The sequence below is a fragment of the Rattus rattus genome, chromosome 7 (genome assembly GCF_011064425.1).
Source record: "Rattus rattus isolate New Zealand chromosome 7, Rrattus_CSIRO_v1, whole genome shotgun sequence".
Taxonomy (NCBI): domain Eukaryota; kingdom Metazoa; phylum Chordata; class Mammalia; order Rodentia; family Muridae; genus Rattus; species Rattus rattus.
Window position 1 is genome coordinate 127,618,123 of NC_046160.1, and position 23,332 is coordinate 127,641,454.

The window sequence follows — 23,332 nt, forward strand, 5'->3', positions numbered from 1 at the left end:
CCAGGGCAGGGCAGCGAGTGCCGAGGTCACGGTGGGGCACAGCACCTGGAACTTGCACAGGTCCCGCCTCTAACATGCTGCCCAGTTCACAATCACCCTGACCTTGAGCAACAGCAAGCTGTCTGAGGTAAAGAATGGTTCACTTTCTAGATCCTCCCCCTTTATAAGACCGCCCTGATCTATGCTATCAACAGAAGCCATGCTGGCGTCTGTGGTCTGTGCAGTCACCACAGGTGATGTTGCTGTCCATGGTCCATGATGTCTCAGGAGACCGTGTGGATGTACCCCATCAGGGCGGCAGCTGGAAGCACTTTGATGTCCGTCATCCATTTTGCTGTCCACCCATGCTGAGGTGTGTGTTCCGTGCTGCTGCTGGAAGATGGGTGGATCTCCTTGGTCTGTGCTATTGCTGAAAACCCATGGCAGAAGTTTGTGATCAGCTGCTGGGACAAAGAAGCATCTTTTGTACTGCTGCTGATGACTGCAGACTCATAAACAGAGAATGAGAGACATTGAAAGCTTCTGTGACAACCTCTCCCTGCCTGCCCCTTCCAAAACAAAAGTCCAGACAGGAAGTGAATGAAGAAAGAATATAGGTCATCGATGGGGGGTATGGGTGGAGAAGGACTCATATTTCTTTAAGGGGCTAGCCAATGGGAGTTTGACCAGTGCTCCATTGAGTATATAGACAACATACATTGGAGTTGATGTGTTTTTCCTTTTTTTATTGGGAGGGGGTGTGCAAGGTTGAGAGAGTGGACATTGGAGGATTAGAAGCTAGTGTGATCATTGTATGAAATTCTCAAATAATTAGTAAAATTATGTTGGGGGGGAGAAAGACATAGACACAGCCAGGCATGGTTGCCTTTATGAAATGCTAGTACCAGGAGGCTGAAGCAAGAGGAAAGATAATTCAAGACTAGCCTGGGCTACAAAAATAAGGCCTTATCTGAAAAACAAAATAAAACATTAAAACCTGGGAAGAGTGAGAATGAAGGGATTGAAGCCATGCACAGTGCTGCCTGTAGCTGGAGGAAGACTGAAGCAGCTACCACGGGGGACGGTGTGGATTCCGAACAGAGAAGAGCAGTGATAGAGATCAAGGGAACCGTTTAGCAATGAGAAGCCAGCCAGCGAAGAAAGAGCAGCCAGAATGGTTCTCACCACTGATAAAAGCGCTGTGACGTGTCTGGCATGGACTGGAAACAGGTGGGCTAACCCATGGTTGGAGCCGAGACTTCGGCTCTCCTCATAACTATGGAAGGTGGGGAAGAAAAGTTGGTGAGGATACAGAAGCTCTGAGTTATACTGTCAGCTTGACCTGACCCGAGATTCCTAAACATGTCAACTACAGCAGAAGATGTTCCTTCCAGTTTCATTTTGTTGCGGCGATAAAATATCCTGGCAAAAATCAGCGTTGAGGAGGAAAGGTTGGCTGGCCTCACAATTCCAAGTTAGAGTCCATGGGGGAAGTCAAGGCAGGAGGTTACATCTGCAGTCAAGAACAGAGAGGATTAACACATCCTTGCCTGCTTGCTTCTACTCTCCCTTCTCCTGTCCTCACATAATTCAGAACCTCTATAGCTTAGTTAGAGTTTCATTGCTGTGAAGAGACACCATGACCAAGGCAACTCATAATATTTGATCAGAGGCTGGCTTACAGTTTCAGAGGTTTAGTCCATTACCATCATGGCAGGAAGCATGGCAGTGTGCCAAGCATTCTACAACTTGATCCACAGGTAACAGGAGACTTTGTGCCACATTGGGCATAGCTTGAGCATAGGAGACCTCAAAGCCCATCCCCACAGTGCCACACCTACTCCAACAAGGCCACACCTCCTAATAGTGCCACTCCCTATGGACCAAGCATTCAAACACCTGAGTCTATGGGGGCCATTCCTATTCAACTCACCACACCCTGCCTAGAGAATGGTACCTCCCACAGTGGACTGAATCTTCCCACATCAGTCAACAATCAAGATAATCCTCCACAGACGTGCCAACCTGATCTACATGATTTCTTATTGAAACCCCCCCTTTCCATGTTTCTGGATTGTGCCAAGTTGACAGTTAAAACTAACCAGCAGGGTGTCTTCTGTTTACAACATCATACAAATACTATGGATAAAAGGCTTATTCTATGGAAAATAAATCAGATACAATTGACCAGGAGTCAAATCACACGAAGGTTTTGTTTCAAACACTGCAATACTAAATTACAAAATTAATTGGATGCCAGGCATGGTGGCACATACTTCTGATCCCAAACCTCGGAAGGCAAGGCTAAATAGATTTCTTTGAGTTTGAGGTCAACTGGTCTATACAGTGAGTTCCAGAGTTCCAAACCATCTGAGGCTACACAGTGAGATCCCATCAAAGCAAAATGAAATTTCCTACTCATGTGGTCTTTGTGATTTCTACCTTGGTGTATGTGGCCAGGGCCAAAAGGTACAGAAGGTGGTGATGCAGCCCATCGACCTCATCTTCAGATACTTGCAAAATAGATCTCGAATTCAGGTATGGCTGACTGAGCAGGTGAGAATGAGGATAGAGGATTGTATCGTTAAGTTTGTTGAGCACAGGAAACTCATAGTAGATGATGCAAAAGACAATCATTCTCAGACAAAGTCAAGAAAACAACTGGGTTGGACCATGCTCAAAGGAGATAGCATTACTCTAATCTAGCGTTCCCAACTAGAAATGGCCAAGCAGAGGAGAAGCTGAGAAGGCAGTTCAGGGTTTTCCAAGGTATCTTTGACAGGGAGCACAGTCTGCTACATTTGTTCATATTGTTTTAGTGGCCCATTGTCAGGTGACAATAGATGCTGTGAGATTATTTGTGTTTTAAAAAAATGAAAATGAAAAAAGAAATAAAGAAAAAAGAATACCTGAAAGATATCTGAAAATTCCTCTAATATTTAGAAACTAAGTAACAACCTCGTAAGTAACTTATTGGGCCGAAGGGGAGGAAAAAAAATCCAGTATTAGAAGGGACTTTTCAATAAATGGAAATAAAGTAGCCTGTCAGAGCTGTGTAAGGTAGCCTGGACTGTACTCGATAAAATATAGAGCACAATTTCTCAATAAAAAAAGAATCAGAAAGTTCCTCAGACCCTCACTTCTTGTTTAGAAAAAGAGAAGGAGGGGAAAAAAATCAATATTAACCTCATCAAAAAGGCGGAACGAGGAGAGATACTAATAAATCAGTGACAGGGAGGGATGGTAGAAAAGGTCAATGAAAACAGAGCAGGGGTGTTAGAAAGATGAATCAGAGTGGAAAGCCCTTGGCAGTGTGCTCTGGGAACGGAGAGAAGGAACGGGCCACCAAACTCAAAGGCAGAGAGGGATGTTCGTGCCAACACTATAGGCTACAAAATAGCTAGCGCTACTTTATAACCCAGATGAAATGGGGACAATGACAGATACAAACCACTGAAGTCTAGAGAGGTGACTCAGCAGTCAAGAGCACTGGGTGTTCTTGCCAAGAACCCAGGTTCAATTCCTACATGGTGGCTCACAGCTGTAGTTCCAGTTCCAGGGCATCTGACGCCCTCTTCTGGCCTTTTTGTGTAATGCACACAGGTGGAGAAACATACACACAAAATAAAAATAAAGGTTTCTTTTAACAGAATAAGGGACCACAGAGCAACTTCAGTTATCGAAATTGAATTTGTACTGAAAAACCACCTCACTGAGACAACCCCAAGTCCACATACTTTACTGGACGATTCCATCAATCCCTTGTGAAAGAAAGAAAACAAGTTTTTCCCAAGTTTTTCCTAGAACCCCGAAGAAGGAATATAGTTCCAGTCTTTAGCTCAGAGGCTGGAGCCAGGAGCTGTTGTCATAGTTTTGTTTGTGCTGATGTGATAAATATCCCAACAAAAAGATCCTGGGGCAAGAAATGGTTTATCTTAGTCTGCAATCCCAGGTTCCAGTCTAGAAACGCAGAGAATCCCAGTAGGAACTAATCACATCATGAAAACAAAGAGAAAGTGAATGAATTCATGCTACTGATCAGTTCACTCTCTCTACTTTTACATACAGTTTAAAACCCAAGCCCAGGGAATGGTATGCCCACAGTGGGCTGAGTCTTTCCACATCAATAAACACAATCAAGATGGTGACCTTTCTCCTCCCAAAGCACAGCCAACATTACCTAGACAATGCTCTGACTGATCCTGTCTTGTCAGGTGATTGTGCATTGTGTCAACTTGAGCATTAAAGCCAAGCATCATGTTGGCATTAGAGAAACAATCAGGTAGATCCCTCATGACTATAGCTACAAATATGTTCTGGGAAATGTGAACCGATTGAGCCTAATAAGATATAGAAACCATCTCATGCCATGGCCAAGATGGGTTTTTAAACAAATAGAAGGTTGGGTTGACATTTGCGAACCAAATAATGCAATTAGACATATTAAGGGAACAAAGGGAAAAGTAGAGGGCCATGCCCACATACGCAGGAGACGCCTCAAGTGAGACCCGACAGCTCAGTTCTTACAACCCGCTCTCACAAATTAAAGTTAGAGAAAATCACTTCAACATGATACAGATCCGCTTCAACCCAGATCAGTGCGAACCTTAGAAGAGGTATTATAAATGCCTATTTAGGGGGTTGGGGATTTAGCTCAGTGGTAGAGCGCTTGCCTAGCAAGCACAAGGCCCTGGGTTCGGTTCCCAGCTCCGAAAAAAAAGAACAAAAAAAAAATGCCTATTTAGGGCTGAGCACTCAGTTATCATAGAAGAAGGGGAGGGAAGAAAGACGAGGGAGGAGGTCTGCGGAGCGCCGTTTCCTGGACACGACACAGACGTTGCAATCCTGACACCACGGAAGCTTTGGTTGCCTTCACTGGGCCTGAACAAGAGCACATTTGTCAGCCGCCAAGCAGGGACCTTGGGAGTGTGTAACCCCTTCCCCACCAATGCTTAAGGAGAGACAGTCGTTGTCGTTAGCTGCGTGCCGGCTATTCAACCAGACTCCAGTACACAGCTATACACCTACAGGCACACAGGTGGCCACGAGCTGGAGGTCAGAAAGACCAGACTTCCACTGAGTCTGGAACTGCCAGAAAGTATTTAATTAATTCTAATGCCCTATTCCGCTGCGGCCACTGTGCACAGAACTAACTGCTGTTGGTACAAGAAGAAACGTCTCAAAATAGCCCTCTCCTGTGTAGGGAAAAACCCTGCTAATTAAGGTTGAAGTCCACCGTGACTGAAAGGCCTCCAAGCTTCGTGCAATATGGGAGACTCCTTTGTTAGCAAGTTTTCTCCTTCTCTGACCTTTCCTGGGGTACTCTAAGCCCCCACACTCTCTACTTGAGGAATGCCCTGTGTGGCTTCAGTTGGTTTACAAGATTAATTTCCTTTCTCCTGACAAAACCTGTTCAGCCAGCACCTGAGGCTCCTGAAATGCTTCCCCATGCTAATGAGGCATTCCAGGTACCTTAAGCCACCAGCCAACGACCTTTGCCCATCCTGGATGTCCCTGCTTTCAGTTCCACAAAACTTCATAAGCCTTCAATCACCCTAAGTAGAGTTGACCTACCTACTGACAAGCGTTCCTGGTGGTCATTCACCATAGGTACTCATAAGACTTCTGAACCCCCTTTCAAAGTCTCTGCTTTCACTGCCCTTGACAACTGTATCCACCAACGATCCATGAGAACAGGGAAAGCCCCTCCTGAGTGTCTTCCTTGGATGCTGGGATCATATTCCTTCATCGTCCTTTAGGCTGGTCTATAGGAGATGACTCCTCAACTTCCAGTCACCCTGAAACACTGCAGCTGCTTAGGGGGAAAGGCCCAATCCACAAGACAATGCCTGAGCAGAGGATGAAATAGGCTGCAGACAGAGGAAAAGGTGGCTTTCATACCAGACCAGTGGACTTCCAGAAGCCATGATGCACAGTCCATGTCACCACAGGTGTCACCCTCCAGCTGAACAGAAGAGGAGAGAGCCTAAGGGAGTGGCATCATCTTAGCATATGGAATTGACGAGACACCATGATGAAAGCAAGCTGGGGAGGAAAGGGTTTATTCAGCTTACAGTTCCATACCACTCTTCATCGCCAAAGGAAATCAGGATAGGAGCTCAAACAGGGCAGGAACCTAGAGGAAGATGATGATGCAGAGGCCACAGAGGAGTACTGCTTACTGGCTTGCTCAGTCTGCGTTCTTATACGACCACCAGCCCAGGGATGGCACCACCCAAAATAGGCTGAGTCCTCCCCATCAATCACTAACTAAGAAAGTGCCCTACACACTGATCTTATAAAGACATTTTCTCAATTAAGTTCCCTTCCCTTCAGATAACTCTAGCTTATGTCAACCTGACATAAAACTAGCCAGTACAGGGACCTTTGACTGTCTAGTCCTCTTGAGACACCCCCAAGCCCAGCCTTCATCAGGGAGCAGAGTTGTGCTGTGGCAAGCAAGGGACCAGACACGGTAGAATAGGAGACTGAATTCTATGCCATTGGGTTCCAGACCATAGAAAGCTGATACACATAGTCTCTTCCCTTTGGACGGATCCCTTGGTGACTTCCAGAAAAGCAGAGAGTGGCTCTTCTGACCTTGCCCCCCAGAAACCACAGCTCATTTCTGAAGGAGCATTCCTTTCTCTCTCCCACATTCCCACTCCTCTCTGGAGTAGCATCCCAAAAAGAGCCCTCTTAGGAATGCAGCCTCCACCACTGGCCAACACCCTTCCCACATCTCCAGACCTCCTCCATCCTGGCCTGCTTGCCTTCCCAAGGCACAGCCACTACAGTCAGCAGTGGCTCCTGCTGAGAATGCCAAAGGGCCACTTAGGTGGGAGGGACTAAAGGGCCGGGAAACTCTCTTAGTCACTCTGAACTCTGTTGTCCTGAAGACAACCAAATCTCCCCATCAGCCTTCAGTGGGGAAGGAGCAGCCTTCCTGGGCTAAGGAACAGGGGCTTGAGCAGAACAGGGAACAGAGAACAGACCGGGCTGTTGCAAGGCAAGAAGCCATAGTACGTGAGGCAGGGACACAGAAAAGTGGCAGGTGCTACATGAGGGATTGAGAGGAGGCTCTTAGCTCTGGTAGATAGTGGCTCTAGACAGAAGCTTGCTTTGTTTGTTTACATCAAGAGGGAAAGCAACAGGAACTTCAGTCCAGGGTGCTAAGGTACATCTCTCCCCACTGCAAGAATCAGAATCTGCAAAGTCACAAAATTCTGAATCTGGGCGAAGAGTGAAGGGACTGGAGAGAAGGCTTGGTGGTTATGAGCTCTTGTTACTCTGTCATGAAGACCAGAGCTGCATCACAGCACCACATTAGATCTCTCACAAATGCCTGTTCTTTAACACCAAGTGCGTCTGACATCACCTTACACACACACACACACACACACACACACACACACACACTCACACATACACACAAGCACACACACATATACAATAAATAAATATATCTGAAATATGTTGAGGTTTGGTCTGTTACCATATATTGTAATGCTAAATACTAGCCCCTGACCAGGAGATTTTCAAGGGTGCAGAAATCTTCAGGTACACCAAGTGATGATGTGCAGACCACAAGGAGGAGAGCAGGGAGGTAGAGAAAGGAGAAAATGCCATGGGGTAGGTGAATCTTGAGAACATGGCCATAAGGGCTGGCCAGTCAGAGTAAGAGCAGCCCAGATGAAACAGGCAACTTGCACAATAGGGTTGTTGATGTAAACAGACAAACTAGCATAGATGGTTGATATCTGCCCGGCTCTAACACGTTAAGGCTTATTATAAATATAAAGGTTCTGTGATTTTTATTTGGGGACTGAATGATTAAAAAGTAGATTGAACCCCCCAGTTAATATTTACCATGGCAAAAGTACTTTGAACTGGGTTCCCAAAATTGAGTACCCCCTGAAGAATTTCTTTTTACACCACAGAAAAGGAGTGACAATGAGCTACAAGCAGAATCAGACAGACAGACAGGCAAACAGACGACAGGAAAACAGAGGGGCAGCCTTGAAGCCCAACCTCTCACACTAAGCCACCAGCTTCAGGAAAGCTGTACCTAGAGCTCCTGGAGTCAGGGCTCTTGAAGACAACAAGCCCCTTCCTAGCATGAGCTGCAGAAATCCCACAGTTTTAAGAGTCAAAGAGATGGGTTTATACAAATTGGTCCCCAATGCAGGGGATGTAGGTGCAGACATCAGTAGGAAAACAAAACAGAGTATAGACCAAAACTCTCAAGACAGTAGAATTAGCCAAGCCAGAATACAAGATAGCTACAAATGACCCATGTAAAGAAGACAAGTGTGGGGTTCTGAAAATAATCAAATGAGTGTCTACCTGTGACAAGTACTGGAATCTGATAATGTGTCAAAGGAACTCAAAGAAAACAAAGAGGACATTTTGGCAATAATTAACTTGGTGGGAAAACAGACAATGAGTTTGATACTGCTAGCAGAAGGGTGGACTGTTTTACCCACTCCTATTCTGCCCAACAGTTCAGCACATCCATCTTAACCAGGGCTTCTCTGAGAAATGATACCACCCAGAAAAGAGGTTACATGAACTTATACCTTTAGAGTGCCCTATGTGATGCAGAGCTTCTGCACACATCTCATTCCTGTGCTGGCCATAGTATTTCATGACCCCAGCTGGCCATTATTCTACTGGTGCCACAGGACTTCCTGAAGGGTGCTCCCTCTGCCATTCTTGCTTCCATTCTGCACAGTCCACTTTCTCCCTTCCTTGGAAAGATTACTTCACAATATGCCTTAACCTTGGAGTTCTGTGAATTCAGTGTTTGAAGGTGGTTCTTGTCTTTCAGTCCTGCGTTGGATAAAATTCTTATACGAACCAATTTCCTGAGTTCTTGCGTATCTGTATATTCACAATGTCAGTTTAGCTAGGTATAAAATAATGTTCCTGTGCAACTGTCTCCTCTATCTGGAAAAAAAATGTAAGCTACATTTCAAATATGTGAAGAAAATTGAAGAGAGGGATCTATTTTAGTAGCTTTAACAAGAAATGAATTGGTGTTCACTAAGCATTCCCATGGTTAGTTAGCCTTACTTCTCATTTGACAATTGATCCAGAATCACATGGGGAGATGGGCCTCTGAAGAATTATTTTGATTGAGTTAATTAATGGAGAATGTCTTGTCTTGACTGTGCATTGTCATCCCCTGGCCAGGAGATCCTGAACTGGATGAGGTAGAGAAATGGAGCTGGACATAACATGCATCTCTCTCTGCTTTTAGGCTGTGGATACAATGTGACTAGCTACTTAATGCTCTTGTTGCTTTGACTTCCCTGCCACAAGGCAGTGTATCTTGAACCCTGTGTTGGTTAGGTTTCATTGTTGCTGTTGTTTATCAAACTGACACAAGCTAGGGTCATCTGGAAAGAGGGAATTCAATTGAGAAAAAGTACATCCATTAGATTGGCCAGTAGGCAAATTTGTGGGACATTTTCTTTGTTAATGATTTATTGACATGAGGCACCTAGCCTATCTGGGTATGTGATCCTGATTTATTTAAGAAAGCAAGCTGAGCAAGCCATGTAAAACAAGGCAGTAAACACAGTCCCTCCATTGTTTCTGACTCTGTGATTGAACTCCTGCCCTGACTTCTTCCAGTGATGGACATGTGAACCAAACAAACTCTTTTCTCCCAAGTTGATTTTGGTCATGGATGTTATCATAGCAACAGAAAGCAAAACAGGACAAACTTTCTTAAGTTACTTTTGTGTAGCCTGACTTTTGGCTACTCCATGGATTCCCTTTTCTACCACCCCTCTTCACTCTTATTCCACCCTTCCAACTCCCCAACACTAAGTAGGAGAGAAGAAAAGTTAGAGGGGAAATGAAGCACCAATATCATTAAACTACTTCCTGTAGATTAGGGGTGTCAAGTTCCTTGGGGCAAGTTTGAGCTTCACTGTCAGGATGTCCCCTTTCTCCTTCTCAGCACTTTGCACATGACCACTTGACAAACCATAACAGCAGCAACAGGCAAACACTACCAGCAGCAGCAGCAAGAGGAGGAGGGGGGATGGGGAGGGGAAGGGAAGGAGGAGGAAGGGGAGGAAGAAGGAGATGAGGAGGAGGGGGAGAAGCAGCAGACACCATGCCTCTCTTGGTGCACTTTCAAGAGTCCCCAGAATTTCAAACGTCATATGCTTGTAGAAACTATCCGCAGCTGTTAAAATCACATCCCTGCTAGAGCACAAGACAAATCATCGTCAGCTGCTGTGGACAATCTAAAGCAGCCCCATATCCCACACCTGGGATTAAAATGAAAACGTGTTCCCAGAATATTTTCTCTCTCTCTCTCTCTCTCTCTCTCTCTCTCTCTCTCTCTCTCTCTCTCTCTCTCTCTCTCTCTGTGTGTGTGTGTGTGTGTGTGTGTGGTTTTTGTTTTGTTTTTTTTAAAAAAACACAAAAATCCTCACTACACTTTTTTATCATAGTATTTTATCGCAGCAACAAGAAATGAGTCTAAGACCTCTGGGGAGACTGTGAATGGCCTCTGAGAGGTTATCTTTGAGGATAAGTATACCTGCCTGCTTCCCGCAGCGAGGAAGCTGGGAATCTGTGGGGTAACTTAACACAGGCCGAAGAGTCAAGATGCTGGGTGTGGGTTGTGGCCTCTGTGCTAGTGGGGTGAGCATCTTGCCATGGAATCTCAGCTATGCAACGAAGCTGGAGACATCTGCCTCAGAGGGTAACAGGAGAATTTCATGGCACGAAACTTAGACATGCCTTGAGCAAGGTCCCTGGAATCTGGAAGCTGAAAATCCCAGTGGGTGCCACGTTTCTCTTTTCTGAACGTTGTGGTTGGGAGAAGCTCTCTTGTGAGCAACTTTCTCTTCTGGAAATAGGGCTTCCGAAGATGGACCGGCCAACACAGAAACTCTGACAAGGCTGCTTGGGTAGCAGGCAAGTTTGATGCATCTGCATTAAAATGGCTTTGTTGGGTTCCTCAAAGCCATTGTTCTTCAGGTCTGGAGAGACAACGTGGCTCAGAAGTTAAGAGGACCCAAGTTTTCCAACAGCCACATCCAGCAGCTCACAAACATCTGTAACTCCAGATCCAGGAGTTCTAACACCCTCTTCCAGCCTTGGGCATGGCACGCACATGGTGTGTGCTCATGCAGGCATACGGATAAATAACAATGAATCTTTTTAAGAGTTACTGTTTTTTCCATGTGATGTTCATGTGCTTTTCTGACACTGCCCACACTGTTCCCTAAAATTAGATCATGATTACTTTTCTCTCACATTTTCCACATTTTACCCTTTTCTGTGTCTCTCTCTCTTTTTTTTTTCTGATTCTACAATGCATCTGATTTTTATTTTGCATTTGATTCGTCTCCATTCTTATCTCTCCCCAAGTGTCATGGATGGGAACCCAATCCTCAACTGCATCTGATGAAGGCATTGAACCAGAGCCTTTGGAGGATGATTAGAGTTAGATCAGGCCATCGGAGTGGGGCTTCCATGATGCTATTGGTGGCTTTGTGAAAAGAATGGCAGGTCTGCGCTGACAAAGCTTTCTCCATCTTCGCCACGTGATGGTCTCTGCTGATCATAATGCAGAGTGGGGGCCCTGCCAGATCCCAGTGCCATGTCCCTTTCTATTCCTTAGCCTCCAGACCTACAAGCCAAATAAACTTCTATTATTTATAAATTATCCGGCCTCAGACATTTTGTGACAATGACTGAAAGCTGACTAAAATAAGAGGTCTAGTTTTTCTAGTTAAAATTAGCCGTTGTGATGGTTTAACCTTGACTGCCAGCTTGGTGAAATATAGAATTACTTGGAGGCAAATCTCTGGGTGTATCCAGGAGGTGTGTTCCAGAGAGGGGTAGTTGAAGTGAAAATTTATCACGGAAGCTGTCAGACCATTGACCTGTCTCTCTGCTTCCTGACTATGAGCACGTGACCAGCTGCCTCACGTTCCCGCTACACTGCTCTCGTCTCCTTTCCCACTACAATGAGCTGTGCTTTCAAACTGTCAGCCAAAGTGGACTCTCTCTTCCTTAAGTTTTGGTTGTCAGATGTTTTGTCATAGCCACAAGAGAGACAGCCGATAGAGAAAACTTGTGCCGAGGAGTGATACTGTTGTTGTGATAAACCTGACCATGTGATTAGAAGCTCTCAGACCTGGCTTATGGGAGGACCATGGAAGAATTCGGAGCCCTCGAATGACATAAGCAGAACTCAAAGGGCGGCATTCCCAGGAATGGACAATGGCAGTCTGTCTCTTGAGGCATTAGGGGGCCAGGGATGGAGGACAAGGACTCTGTCAGAAACGGGGATCAGAGGCCATCTGTGTTACATTCTGGCAAAGAGTATGACCGTATTACCTATGTTCTGAGAACTCTGGTGAGTCTGAATTCAAAGGCTTTGTCTCTCAGTAGCCACAATTTCATGGAGACATATTGCTGGACCATGGCATGGTCACTATTGACTGCTCATGTCCAGATCCACCCAGACACACAGAAGCGAGTGGAACGGGAAGAAATGAAAATTGGCAGTTTGCCAAGGAGAAGAGTGTGAACTGGCTTAAAACTATAGCTGATAAAGGTGCAGGGAAAAAACCTGTAGCCATTGAAGAGCTCTTGCTGGCTCCTGCTTTGTTAGATGGTGAAATCCTTTGTAGAACAGAAGCTCTTTAGTTTCGTGAGATCCCGTTTGTTAATTGTTGTGCTTAGGGCTATCAGTGTCCTGAACAGAAAGTCCTTTTCCTTTGCCAAGGAGCCCAAGCCTATTCCTTACTTTCTCTTCTGTCGGGGTGTCTGGTCTTACACTCATTTGTCTGTTCAAACATGCAGTGTGTAGGGGGATAGATACAGATCTCACTACATTCTGCTACATGCAACCACCCAGTTTCACCAGCACCATTTGTTGAAATGTTGCTTTTCTCCAGTGTGCACTTTTGGCTTTTTGCCAACAGATGCCTGTAGGTATATGAAGTCCTATCTGGTTCTTCAATTCCATTGACCTGTCTTCCATCAATCAATGTGTCTGTGGTTATGCCAATACCGAGCAATTTTCGTTACTATAGCTCTGTTCTGTAATATAACTTGTTTTGTTTCTGCTTTTTTTTTCATCTTCTTGATCTTTTATTTGTTTGTCTTTGTTTTTGTGGTTTTATTTTGTTTAAAAGTGAGAAAGGACATAAAGTTGGGTGTGGAAAGAGGTAGAGAGAAGCTGGGAGGAGCTGGGAAGAGTTGGAGGAGGAGAAAATGTGATCAAAATATATTGGGTATAAATTTTAATAAAAAAAATAAAGACGAAGAAATCTTTTTAAATTGTGTTAGTTATAGAGCCATGGGGGAAAAACAGAAAAGAAACTGTCAACCCTGGAACAAAGGGAAAGTTGCTCTGAGGAGAAGACCCTGCTCCAACTTGTCTGAACGGAGAGTGCCACCACTGTACTGCCTCTACTCCAAAATGGCCGACTTAGGAAGTATTTCCAGGGTTGACCTCCAAGGCACACCAGTGCTGCTGCAGCAGAGGCCCAAGGAGGACCACTCAGCCTGGCAGCAGAACTCGGCAGTGTTGCTTATGTGGCTATTGGTTTTACAGCCATGAGATGCAAGAGTGAAGTTTTCACAGAGGCTTGCATCCAGGTTCCTGAAAGCTACTGAGGCCAAGCAATGTATTGCATCTGATTCCCTACATGGGGGTCCCAGAGGCCACTGCATGATGTTGGGAAGGTGGCGCCTTAGGTATAATGGAGACCCCAGAATGGAGATGCCACAGCTGTGAGGTATCTGCCAAGGAAAGATGCAGGCACAGAGTGCGGCCATCCCAAGCAAGAGCCTATGTGTGTTGTAGACAGTAGAGCTGGGAGGGTGGGGCTGCCTGAGCTCACTGGGATCTGGGCAGTGCTCCCACAAGCCCCATATGCTGGACAGGGAGCTGAAGGGTTTGGTGTTGGCCATGCTTGGTTTCAGTCTTGCTTTGACCAAATCTTTCCTTGCTTCATTCTGACATCCTTCTTTCTGAATGGAAACATTTACTGTGTATCATTCTACATTGGAGGTATGTAATTTGTTAATTTTATAGGGGTTCATGGTTAAAAGTTTGCTGGAGTCTCAGACAAAGAAACTGCACTTAATACTTTCAAATAATTTTGAAGCTCTTACAAGTTCAGGAATGGACGAAATACACTTTGTATTTTGGGACGAACATGGGATGTTTAGGCACCAGGGCGTAGAACGCTATAATTTCAAACAGCTATGTTTGGGAGTCAAGTTGACAAGGGGTGGACTCGTGATCCGTAATCTTGAATTTCAATTTGGGAGGTTTTAGAATCAGAAGACACACTCCTGAGTATGTCTAGAAGGGTGCTTCCAGAGATCTGTGTGTGAGGAAGGGACCCCCTCCCCCGCACCTCTCCAACAATTGTGGTTTACTATCCCATGGGCTAGGGTGCCAAACGGAATACAACGTGACCAGTCACTTCACACCACTCCTGCCCCACATGCTCCTGCCCCACCACAGCCAGAGCTGCTCTTACCTCCATCTTACCTGATGTGCTGGGCTGCGCCTTCACACTGTGAGCCGGAACCGGAACAGACCCTTCCTTCCCCCGTGCCGCTTTTGTCAGCAGCTGTTACAACAACAAGAACACTAACAGACACGCCTTACCGTGAGTCACACAAGCACATTGCTGTGTGTGCCTGACCAACTGCAGCAGATTCAGCAGGGGCCTGAGCTCTGAGGGGCTGGAGGTGCAGGAAACCCTGCCATCGAATACCCTCCATGACTAACCAGAAGCCTCTCGGCAGGACAGTCCGGATGCTGGAGAGAAACCCTCTCAATATCTGAGCCACCTTTTATCAGCTGTATGACATCAGACGCTGGACTTTGCTCCCAGTTCCCTTGTCTGTTTTAGTCACTGTTCATGGTTGTGAAGAGATACCACGTCCAAGGACACTCTTATAAGAGAAAACATTTAACTGGGAGGAGGGGGAAGGTTGCTTACAGTTAAGGTGAAGAACATTACCATCATGGCAAGGAACATGGGGGACACATATCACACTGGAACAATAGCTGGGAACTAGATCATGATCCACCGGCCAACTGAGAGACACTGGACCTAGCCCACACCCCCCAGTGACACCCTTCCCCCCAACAAGGCCACACCTCCTAATCCTTTTCAAACAGTGCCACTCCCTGAGGACTAAGCATTAAAATATATGAGTCCGTGGGGGCCATTCTTATTCAAACCACCGCACTATCAAATCAGATAGAAACAATCTGGAGCTCAGCAGGCACTGCCAGGACTACAGGAGGAAAAACCAGATAAAACCAGGCAGAAAGGCACTGAATCAATCCATCGCGGCTATCACCAGGGACATAGCCCAGAGGGGTTCCCAGAACCAAGCAGCTGCAGGTGGAGGCACTGTCCTTCTCACCAAAGCCAGGAGAAGAAAGACAATTGCTACCGAATGCCGCAGTGGGCGAAGCTGTGGAGAGAAAGGAAGTAGGTCCCTAGGTGTCATAAGCCAGGAGGGAGTGACAATGAGATGGCCAGGTCCTTTTGGGATAATGAAAAAAAAAGATCTGAAACGAAATAGTTTCAAAGACCATGAACATCATAAATGCACTTAAGGTTATTATAAGGCACATTATAAGGCACATTATAAAAGGCACATTATAAGGCACATTATAAGGCACATTATAAAAGGCACATTATAAGGCACATTATAAGGCACATTATAAGGCATTATAAGGCACAGCTTTTAAACAGCAAAAGTGGTAGGCACTATGTTACTCACATTCTGATGCCCCCTCCCCCTCAAAGCTACAGTTCCTGAGGTTTCCAGTGGATACAACAAGGAATCTCACGATGAAACAGCTAATTCAGACTCTTCATCATAATTCAATGAGAGGTAAGCCTCCTAGGATGCAGAGGGAGAGATGAGACCATTTTCTGTGTGCATCATCCAGCCGTGGGCATCATCATCATCATCATCATCATCATCATCATCATCATCATCATCATCATCATCATCATCATCATCATCATCATGGTCAGCAGCAGCAAGTCAATGTATGGCTAGAGGACGCAGCAGGGTCTCATTTCCTGATTGGCACTGAAGGCAAGCCAGAGCCACCCAGAGGCCCACAGAGAGTGAGTGACTGCGGCCCTGCTTCATCCGGAGACCTTGATCACACCTCGCTCTAACATCTGATATGTCGCAGGGGCTAATATACATCTTTCAAGACTGATCAGTAAGTACGTCTCTCTGGACGCGGAAACCTAGCCAAGAAACAGACCCAGGCTCCGTCCCTCTCATTCCGACACATGTACCCTCTACTTGGTCATGGCTGGATGGCTCACAACGGTACACAAGGCTGTCCTTTTGCCAGGTCCTTGCTTCAGGTAGCTAGAATGAGCCCGTGTCCTGTAAGCTGTGCAGACCTGTACCACACTTCACACATCTACTGACAGCTGTGCCCGCTTTAACCCTATATAAGAACAGTTCACAGACAGCACAAAGTCCTTCTGAGGTCTCACTTTTCATGTGATTAAAAGCAGGCTGGAGATTAAAAGCGAAGAGCCCCCATAACCTGGGTCACTGCTAAGGCACCCCTAGTCACCATGAATGAAACCGAGATGGCTTCACTTCTTAGTGGGGTCCTGTGCGGGGGGTGGGGGGGCACTGAACCTGCTGACTGCACTCTAGCCATGGTTATCCGTGCCAGCACCACATCTGGGACTTCACCAGTCTGATTTCAGATCAGCACGGAGGCTATCTCAAGACTAGTTAGCTCCTGGTGCATTTGATAGGTCAATCAAGGTCGGGACCAGAAGGACAACAAGCTCTGATTCCTTCCTGAGGCCTTTGGTTGTAAAAAGACCAAAGAGGCCATAAAACAAAGATTTATTCAGTCCCAGCAGGACAGCTCAATGGCACAGCCCAGAAAGACCAGGACAAAAAAAAAAAAAAAAAAAAGGAAACATCTGGCCAGAAAAATACACTTGTTTACACACGCGCGCACGCACGCGCGCACTCACACACACACACACAGAGAGAGAGAGAGAGAGAGAGAGAGAGAGAGAGCCTCCACTAGTTTCACCAAGTTCTTGGACAAAACTTGGATTGAAGACTGAAAACAGTGTAGAATCCTGAGGTCAAGGGCAGAGCAGGCATGAGAGGGAACATCTTGTTTTCTCCTTATCTGGCTGCCTCAGGCAGTGGGTTCCCTCCCCAGCACCCCAGAGAGCAGCCCTGCCCTGTTAGGTAGGTAGGCCCCTTGGGACTGCTCAGCTGTGTCACACCCTGAACAGGTGACAAACCCCACTCAGGCCTCTGTGGGTGGTAGGGGGAGGCTGTTTGGGGCAAAGGAACCTCCTAGAAGGGAGACGGCCTGAAGATGAAGGGACTGCTGCTGATGCGGCTAAGGCCACTGGCGCCTGGATTCTGACATCTGCTTGTGTTGAGGATGGGAGCATCTTTGGAGGCGTGGACAATGGCTGTTTTGTGAGGAAGGAAGTCTGCCCTGGCAGCACGGCCCTTGGCCTGAGTTGAGAAACTGGGCTCCTCTTCCAGACTCGGGTTGACTCACCGAGGACATCCAGGCCAAGCTTTGGACTCCTGAGTACTCAGCAGCAGGGTGGTTGGACTCACAGGACCCACCAGAGCCTTCCCGATCACTCTGGGATGCTAATGGGATCAATGGGTTAAGGCTAGAAGATGCTTTGAACTTCTTGGCACAAGGCCGTCTCCAGTACGGTAATTAATAAATCTTACCAAAGGGGTGGATTAAGGTCAGAGTACACCCAGAAGCCCGGGGGAGAGTGGGTTGGGCTTCCAACATGGCTGGGTTGTACCGGCAGTGTTTGGGAAAAGGCATGGCCACTGGTCTACAGCTGTGGGAAGCAGCTGTGATTTCTCTAGACGTTTCTGGGTCCCTGAACCAAGCATGTCAACAGCTCAGACTCACACCGGCTAAAAAGTCTATTCGGGAGACAAAATGAGTGACCATGAGACAACCAACTCCAACTGATGCGCCTACCATGTAACCCCTACACCTGAGACTCGGGGGGAAATCACAGAAGGACAGAAAGACATTAAGAGTCAGAGGATCAGGACACTTGCTGCTAAGTAGCTAATGTAGATGTGGCAGGGATGCTGTACGAAAGAAATCTCAACGGCATGAGTTCCTAAACAAGATGTGAACGCAGCAGGGGTTGACGCGTCAACTGCCAATGTGGAAAGGGGCAATTACATAAAGCCTCACTCCTAGACAAAAGGCTATAGACAACCAATGACAGCTGGGAGGGAGAGAGGAGGAGGGACGGAGATGGGGAGGAAGGGAAAGGAAGGGAGGGAAGGAGGAAGGGAGAGAGGGGAGGGAGGAGGATGGAGAGAGAGGGGGAGGGGGAGGGATTGAGTGAGAAGGGGAGGGAGGGGGAAGGAGACAAAGAGACAGAGAAAGAGAGAATATCAGTTTTCTCAGGGACAAGCTCCCCCAATAGGTTATCCAAATCAACACTACTGGTGTTATATATGTACCACACACATATGTAGTGATAATATTAACTAAAGAGAGGTAGTGAATTTGAAGGGAGCACAGGAGGAGTCTGAAGGGGAGAAGGAGGGGTAAAAATAACATAAGTACAGTATGAGGGTCTCAAAAAATTTAAATGTTTAAATTTACAAAGGTCTCTTGACTCGAGAAAGCCCACAGTAACAGATCCAAACACTCACTGTCCCTATAAAAGTCAAGACTGGCAAAGAAAGTCCCTGACTGCCAGGGAAGGGTCACGTCATAGAAAACAGAGGTGAAACTTCTGATAGAAATGGTGGCCCTCATGCAGTGGCCAACAACACAGCAGTCCCCACAAACCCATGGGAGATACTTTGCAAGCCCCTCCGGCAAGTGCCTACATACACTGAGACCCTATACAATATATTGTTGTCCCCTGCATGTAATACATATAAGTTAAATTTATAAACTAAGCACGGCAAGAGACTATAACACTCATAATTCCCTCTACTGCAAGTTAGCCAACGTCCCTGTCCTTGCTTGCCACAGGCATCATTAAGAAAATCTTAGGATTGCTCGAATAAATGCTAAGATACTCAATTGTCAATCAAATAACAAAGATGGCCACAAAGTAACTAACGGGTTGGTAGTGTATACAGTGTGGATGCACAGGACAGAATGACTCAGGTCCCGAGTAAGATGCGGTGGATAGATGGAGATTTTATCACCCTACCTAAAACTGTATTATTTAGAACATAAATGCTTTATTTTGCAAAGTTTTCTTTTAATATTTTTGATGAAGCTGGAGGCAAAGTAGGGCTGAGCGTAAGTTGATCCCACTGCAGTCTTCAAAGCGGCTGTGGAAATCGTCAGCACATCTCGAGTGTTCACAATCTCATTTCCTAAGTGGGAGTGACTGTGGTTTTGCCGCTGATTATCCAGGCCACGTTTCCTTTTTGTCTTGTGGTGACAGTGGCCTGTGGACACTCACCTTCTACTCATGTCCATCATCCTGGGAATCCCTAAGGCCTTGCTACCCAGAGGATGCTCTGCAAACGGTCAGATCCAGATACGGAGTAATCCTTCCATCTCCGATGGGATCACACACCACTCCCCGTACTGTTCCTTCCTGCCCACCCCCTGCTCTCTCGCACTCTCCACATCATGTAGAAACTGCTACCACTGGTTACCTCGCGCACACAGAAGCACTCCTGGCTGCCGGACTCCACTGTGCACTCTAGCCTAAGTTTACAAGCCTCTCAGGACTGTTTCAAAGTCCAGAGCTCAAAGTCTCTTCTGAGACTCAGGGCAATCTCTCAACTGTGACCCCCTATAAAATCAAAATTAAAAAGTAGATCACGTGCTTCCAACACACGAGGATACAGGACACACATTAATTACCATTCCAAAAGGGAGGAAATCCTGGACCAAAGCAAGGCTGGAGACTCCATAGCTCCGTGTCTGCTGTCAAAGGGCTCTTCAGATCTCCAGCTCCCTCCAGCTTTGTTGACTGAATCTCGCTCCTCTCTCCTGAGCTGGTTCTACCCCCTGTTACCACATTTTCATGACAAATATCCCATGGCTCTGGCATCACTAGCATCCTGTGGTCTCCAAGGCAATCCAGGCTTCACCTTCACAGCTTCACTAGCCTCTCTAGGCTTCCATTCAGGGACAACTCTGACTTGTACCTGGCTTCAGTGGCTTTCCTTGGTTGCAGAGGGAGATTTCGTACCCCTTTCTTGTATCCTTGACTCTAAAGCCAAAACCATGTGTCTGAAGCTGCCCTGTTCTGTTTCTTGTTGAAGTTAAAACATGCCCCTCCCCCACTACCCTATTCAATTACATTTGTAACCACCTGATTTTGATGGTTTCCTCCACTTCTTAAGTTTTCCTTTTCACAAGTCCTAAGCTTAGCTGGATGGGGTATTGCCCTGAGGCCTCCACTTCATTCTATTTAGGATCCGGCTTCTCTTTAAACGTTGTATCTCCTCGAGTGCTGGGTGTATCCACTTAGGATCCCGTATCTCCTTGAGCTCTGGGTGTAGATTTGACACACTTCCCGTTCGCTACATTTTGTTCTCCACTAACTGTACAGTTTATATTTCCCTCACTCAGCTTGATCCTTGTCTTTAGTGAAGGAGCTGCATAAGAGTGAGCACTGCTTGCCTCACAGTGTAATCAATAAATACTAGGCTGCCTTGAAGTTCCTCTGCCAGTGCCGTTACTCCCAAACTTGTCAGATTAGATTTTTTGGACAAGGGGGTCCATTAAGCACCACTTAAAGCATCCACTGCTTTCCTAATCCAAGGTTCCAAAGTCCACATTCTGCCAACAAGAAGCATGGCCACATCTGTCGCAGCAATACCCCACTACTGGAACCAACTCTTGTCTTAGTCAATGATTGATTGCTCTGAAGAAAGACCATGACTCCCTAATGACTAAGCATTAAAATAAATGAACCTATGAGGACCAATCTTATTCAAACCACCACAAGAACCATGTAGAAGCAGGCAGGTCCAGGACTTGCTTGACCAGCCAACCTAGTCTGGCCAAACTTCAGACCATGGAAGGGAACCTGTCTTAAAAATTAAGATGAACAGTGCCTAAGGAAGGATACCAGTGTTGACCTCTGACCTCCACATAAGGGTATGTCCATTTGCACACACACACACACACACAGAGAGAGAGAGAGAGAGAGAGAGAGAGAGAGAGAGAGAGAGAGAGAGAGAGAGAGGCTGTTCTGCTGTCTTAAGGGCAAGGACTGGAACCCTCAGTGAGGTACCCTGAGCTGTCTGTGTCAAGCCCCTGGCCACCCGTCCCGTTTCAGGGCCTCCTCAGACTTTCCCTGACGAATCTCACCTACCAAGCTGAGAGCATTTGCAACTTCTGCTTTCCACCCCCTTCTCAGCTTCCACTATCCTCAGTACCCATTACTACAGCAGCTAGGTTGACTTCCCTGGAAGCTTAATCACCTTTGGCTACCAATCTGCACTGACCACAGCCAGGCACATTCAAGGACCCTTAAATCTGTTTGTACAATTCCAGAGTCTTGCTCTGCACCCTTTTCTGCCCCCTATTCCACTCCCTGAACCCCTAACCTCTCTCTCCCTATCCCTTATCCCCCATCCCCCATCCCCCATTCCCCATCCCCTCACCCAGGCTCACAAAGACACCTGAACCTGCATAGCATTTAAGGAGTCACACAGGAGGCCCCTCACACAGTCCTGCAAGGTCAAGGCACGGAGACTTCCAGGCCCAGCCCTTGTGCGGAGCAGACATCATGGGCTGACTCCAGGACCAAGAGGAGCCTCTCTTTTGAAACCTCTCCCTTATGAGTGTAGAAGGCTAACATTCTCAGTTACCTCAAAGCAGTTTCCATCTAACTGATGAATTACTGTTCTAAGACAGAAAGGCACCGGAATGCCAGTAGCACAGGCTGGCTGTGCTGGAGTATGTTTTTAAAGTTGGCCTCAGCAGACCCACTTATGAGGTCGGGTGTACCAGAGTTCACTTCTCAGAACCAGGCTCCTCAGAGAGCTCTGCGGGACCCTTGCAAAGGGAGCAAGTATGGATAGGATGTGGAGTCTTTCCCCCTCCTTTACGGAAGCATGCCCCCCTAAGAAGGTGCTGGAAGAGGGAGATAGACATAAATCATCTTCCCCACAGTCCCTATGAAAACATCAAAATGCTCAAAATAGGTGTGGGCCGAGCCCAGCCGTGGCAGGGCCAGCCTGAGAGCCTTCAGCACGGCCAGCAAGCAGGAGTTTGAAAGGGTTGTATCAATGGGATGCCGAGGCCACCACCCTCCATAAATCATAGCAAGCCTTGGCTGCCTCACCAGCCCCTTCCCGGCCGGGGGCTGGGTCACTCATGGGTGAGGGGGCTGCTGCTGGCTCGAGATCGTTTTGGGTGCAGCATGGGACTGTGGCGTAACCTGGCCTGACCCCGGCCAGAGCCCACACACTCAGTGTCTACTCACCGCACAGTCACATGGTTATACAAGCTCATTTGATGTTACAGAGAACATCGTGTCCAGGCAAAGCCAGCCCCTCAGCCCACGGGGGACAAACAGCAGGGAGGAAGGCGCCTAGGTGCTGTCCAGCCGGATCTGGGCTCAATCTGAGCTCTCTCGCTTGCTGGCTGGGCTGCATGGGATAGGCACCGTGGCCGCCGCTCTGTGCACACATAGAGTGCACTGCAGAAGGGGTTCAGCGAGGTATACATGAATACCTGCCCAAGCTCAGTGTACCCCTCACCCTCCTGGGTCCTTACCAGCCTCAGCAGGGAAAGGTAGCTAGCTTGTGGGATAAGGCAAGGAGGAAGGATGGATGGAGGAAGACGCTTTTGTCCCTCTTCCTCCCTGGATCTCACTGAATCAAGGGTAAGCCGCCTGGAGAAAATGGGCTGTTATAATCTTTCCTTTTATGTCCAGCCAGGAATCTTGCTTCTCAAAGCAGAACTCTGCCTGCGGGCTCCTAAACCATCTCCGGAGAGCCGGGGGTCAGCTGTCCCAATGTGACCCCGGCCATGGCTGGGAAAGATCACTTCCAGGAGAAAGGGTATGAGAGGAATAAATGCACACCCTTCCTGTAGAAACTAGTCCCAGGCCACCAGAGCTTAGGGGATCCTTTTGAAGAAGTGAGCTGGGTCTCCAGCATCCTCAAGCCCCCATGTCAAGTGTGCATGGGTTGGGGGAGCACAGGGGCATTTAAGTTATGAATGGCCAGGGGGGCAAAGTGTTTATGGGCTGTGACACATGTCTGACCTATAACCTGAGGATTTCTCTGTCTGCTTGTCACACCCCACAAGTCCCTTACACCCGAGCATACAAAGTAG

The 23,332-nt window shown here is 47.0% G+C and overlaps 1 protein-coding gene across 1 annotated transcript; it reads left to right on the forward strand.

Annotated features, from left to right (window-relative positions):
- Window positions 1-1,689: 1,689 nt before the first annotated feature.
- LOC116906272 (small nuclear ribonucleoprotein E-like) lies at window positions 1,690-2,685 on the forward strand. Its single transcript, XM_032909161.1, has 2 exons — window positions 1,690-1,739; window positions 2,364-2,685. The coding sequence occupies exons 1-2, from the start codon at window positions 1,690-1,692 to the stop codon at window positions 2,683-2,685; spliced, it is 372 nt and encodes a 123-aa protein (XP_032765052.1).
- The last annotated feature ends 20,647 nt before the right edge of the window (window positions 2,686-23,332 follow it).

Coding starts and splice junctions, on each gene's coding strand:
- LOC116906272 (XM_032909161.1), top strand. CDS start 1,690: ATGGCAGGAAGCATGGCAGTGTGCCAAGCATTCTACAACTTGATCCAC. Junction 1,740..2,363: donor TTCTACAACTTGATCCACAG/GTAACAGGAGAC, acceptor GAGGCTACACAG/TGAGATCCCATCAAAGCAAA.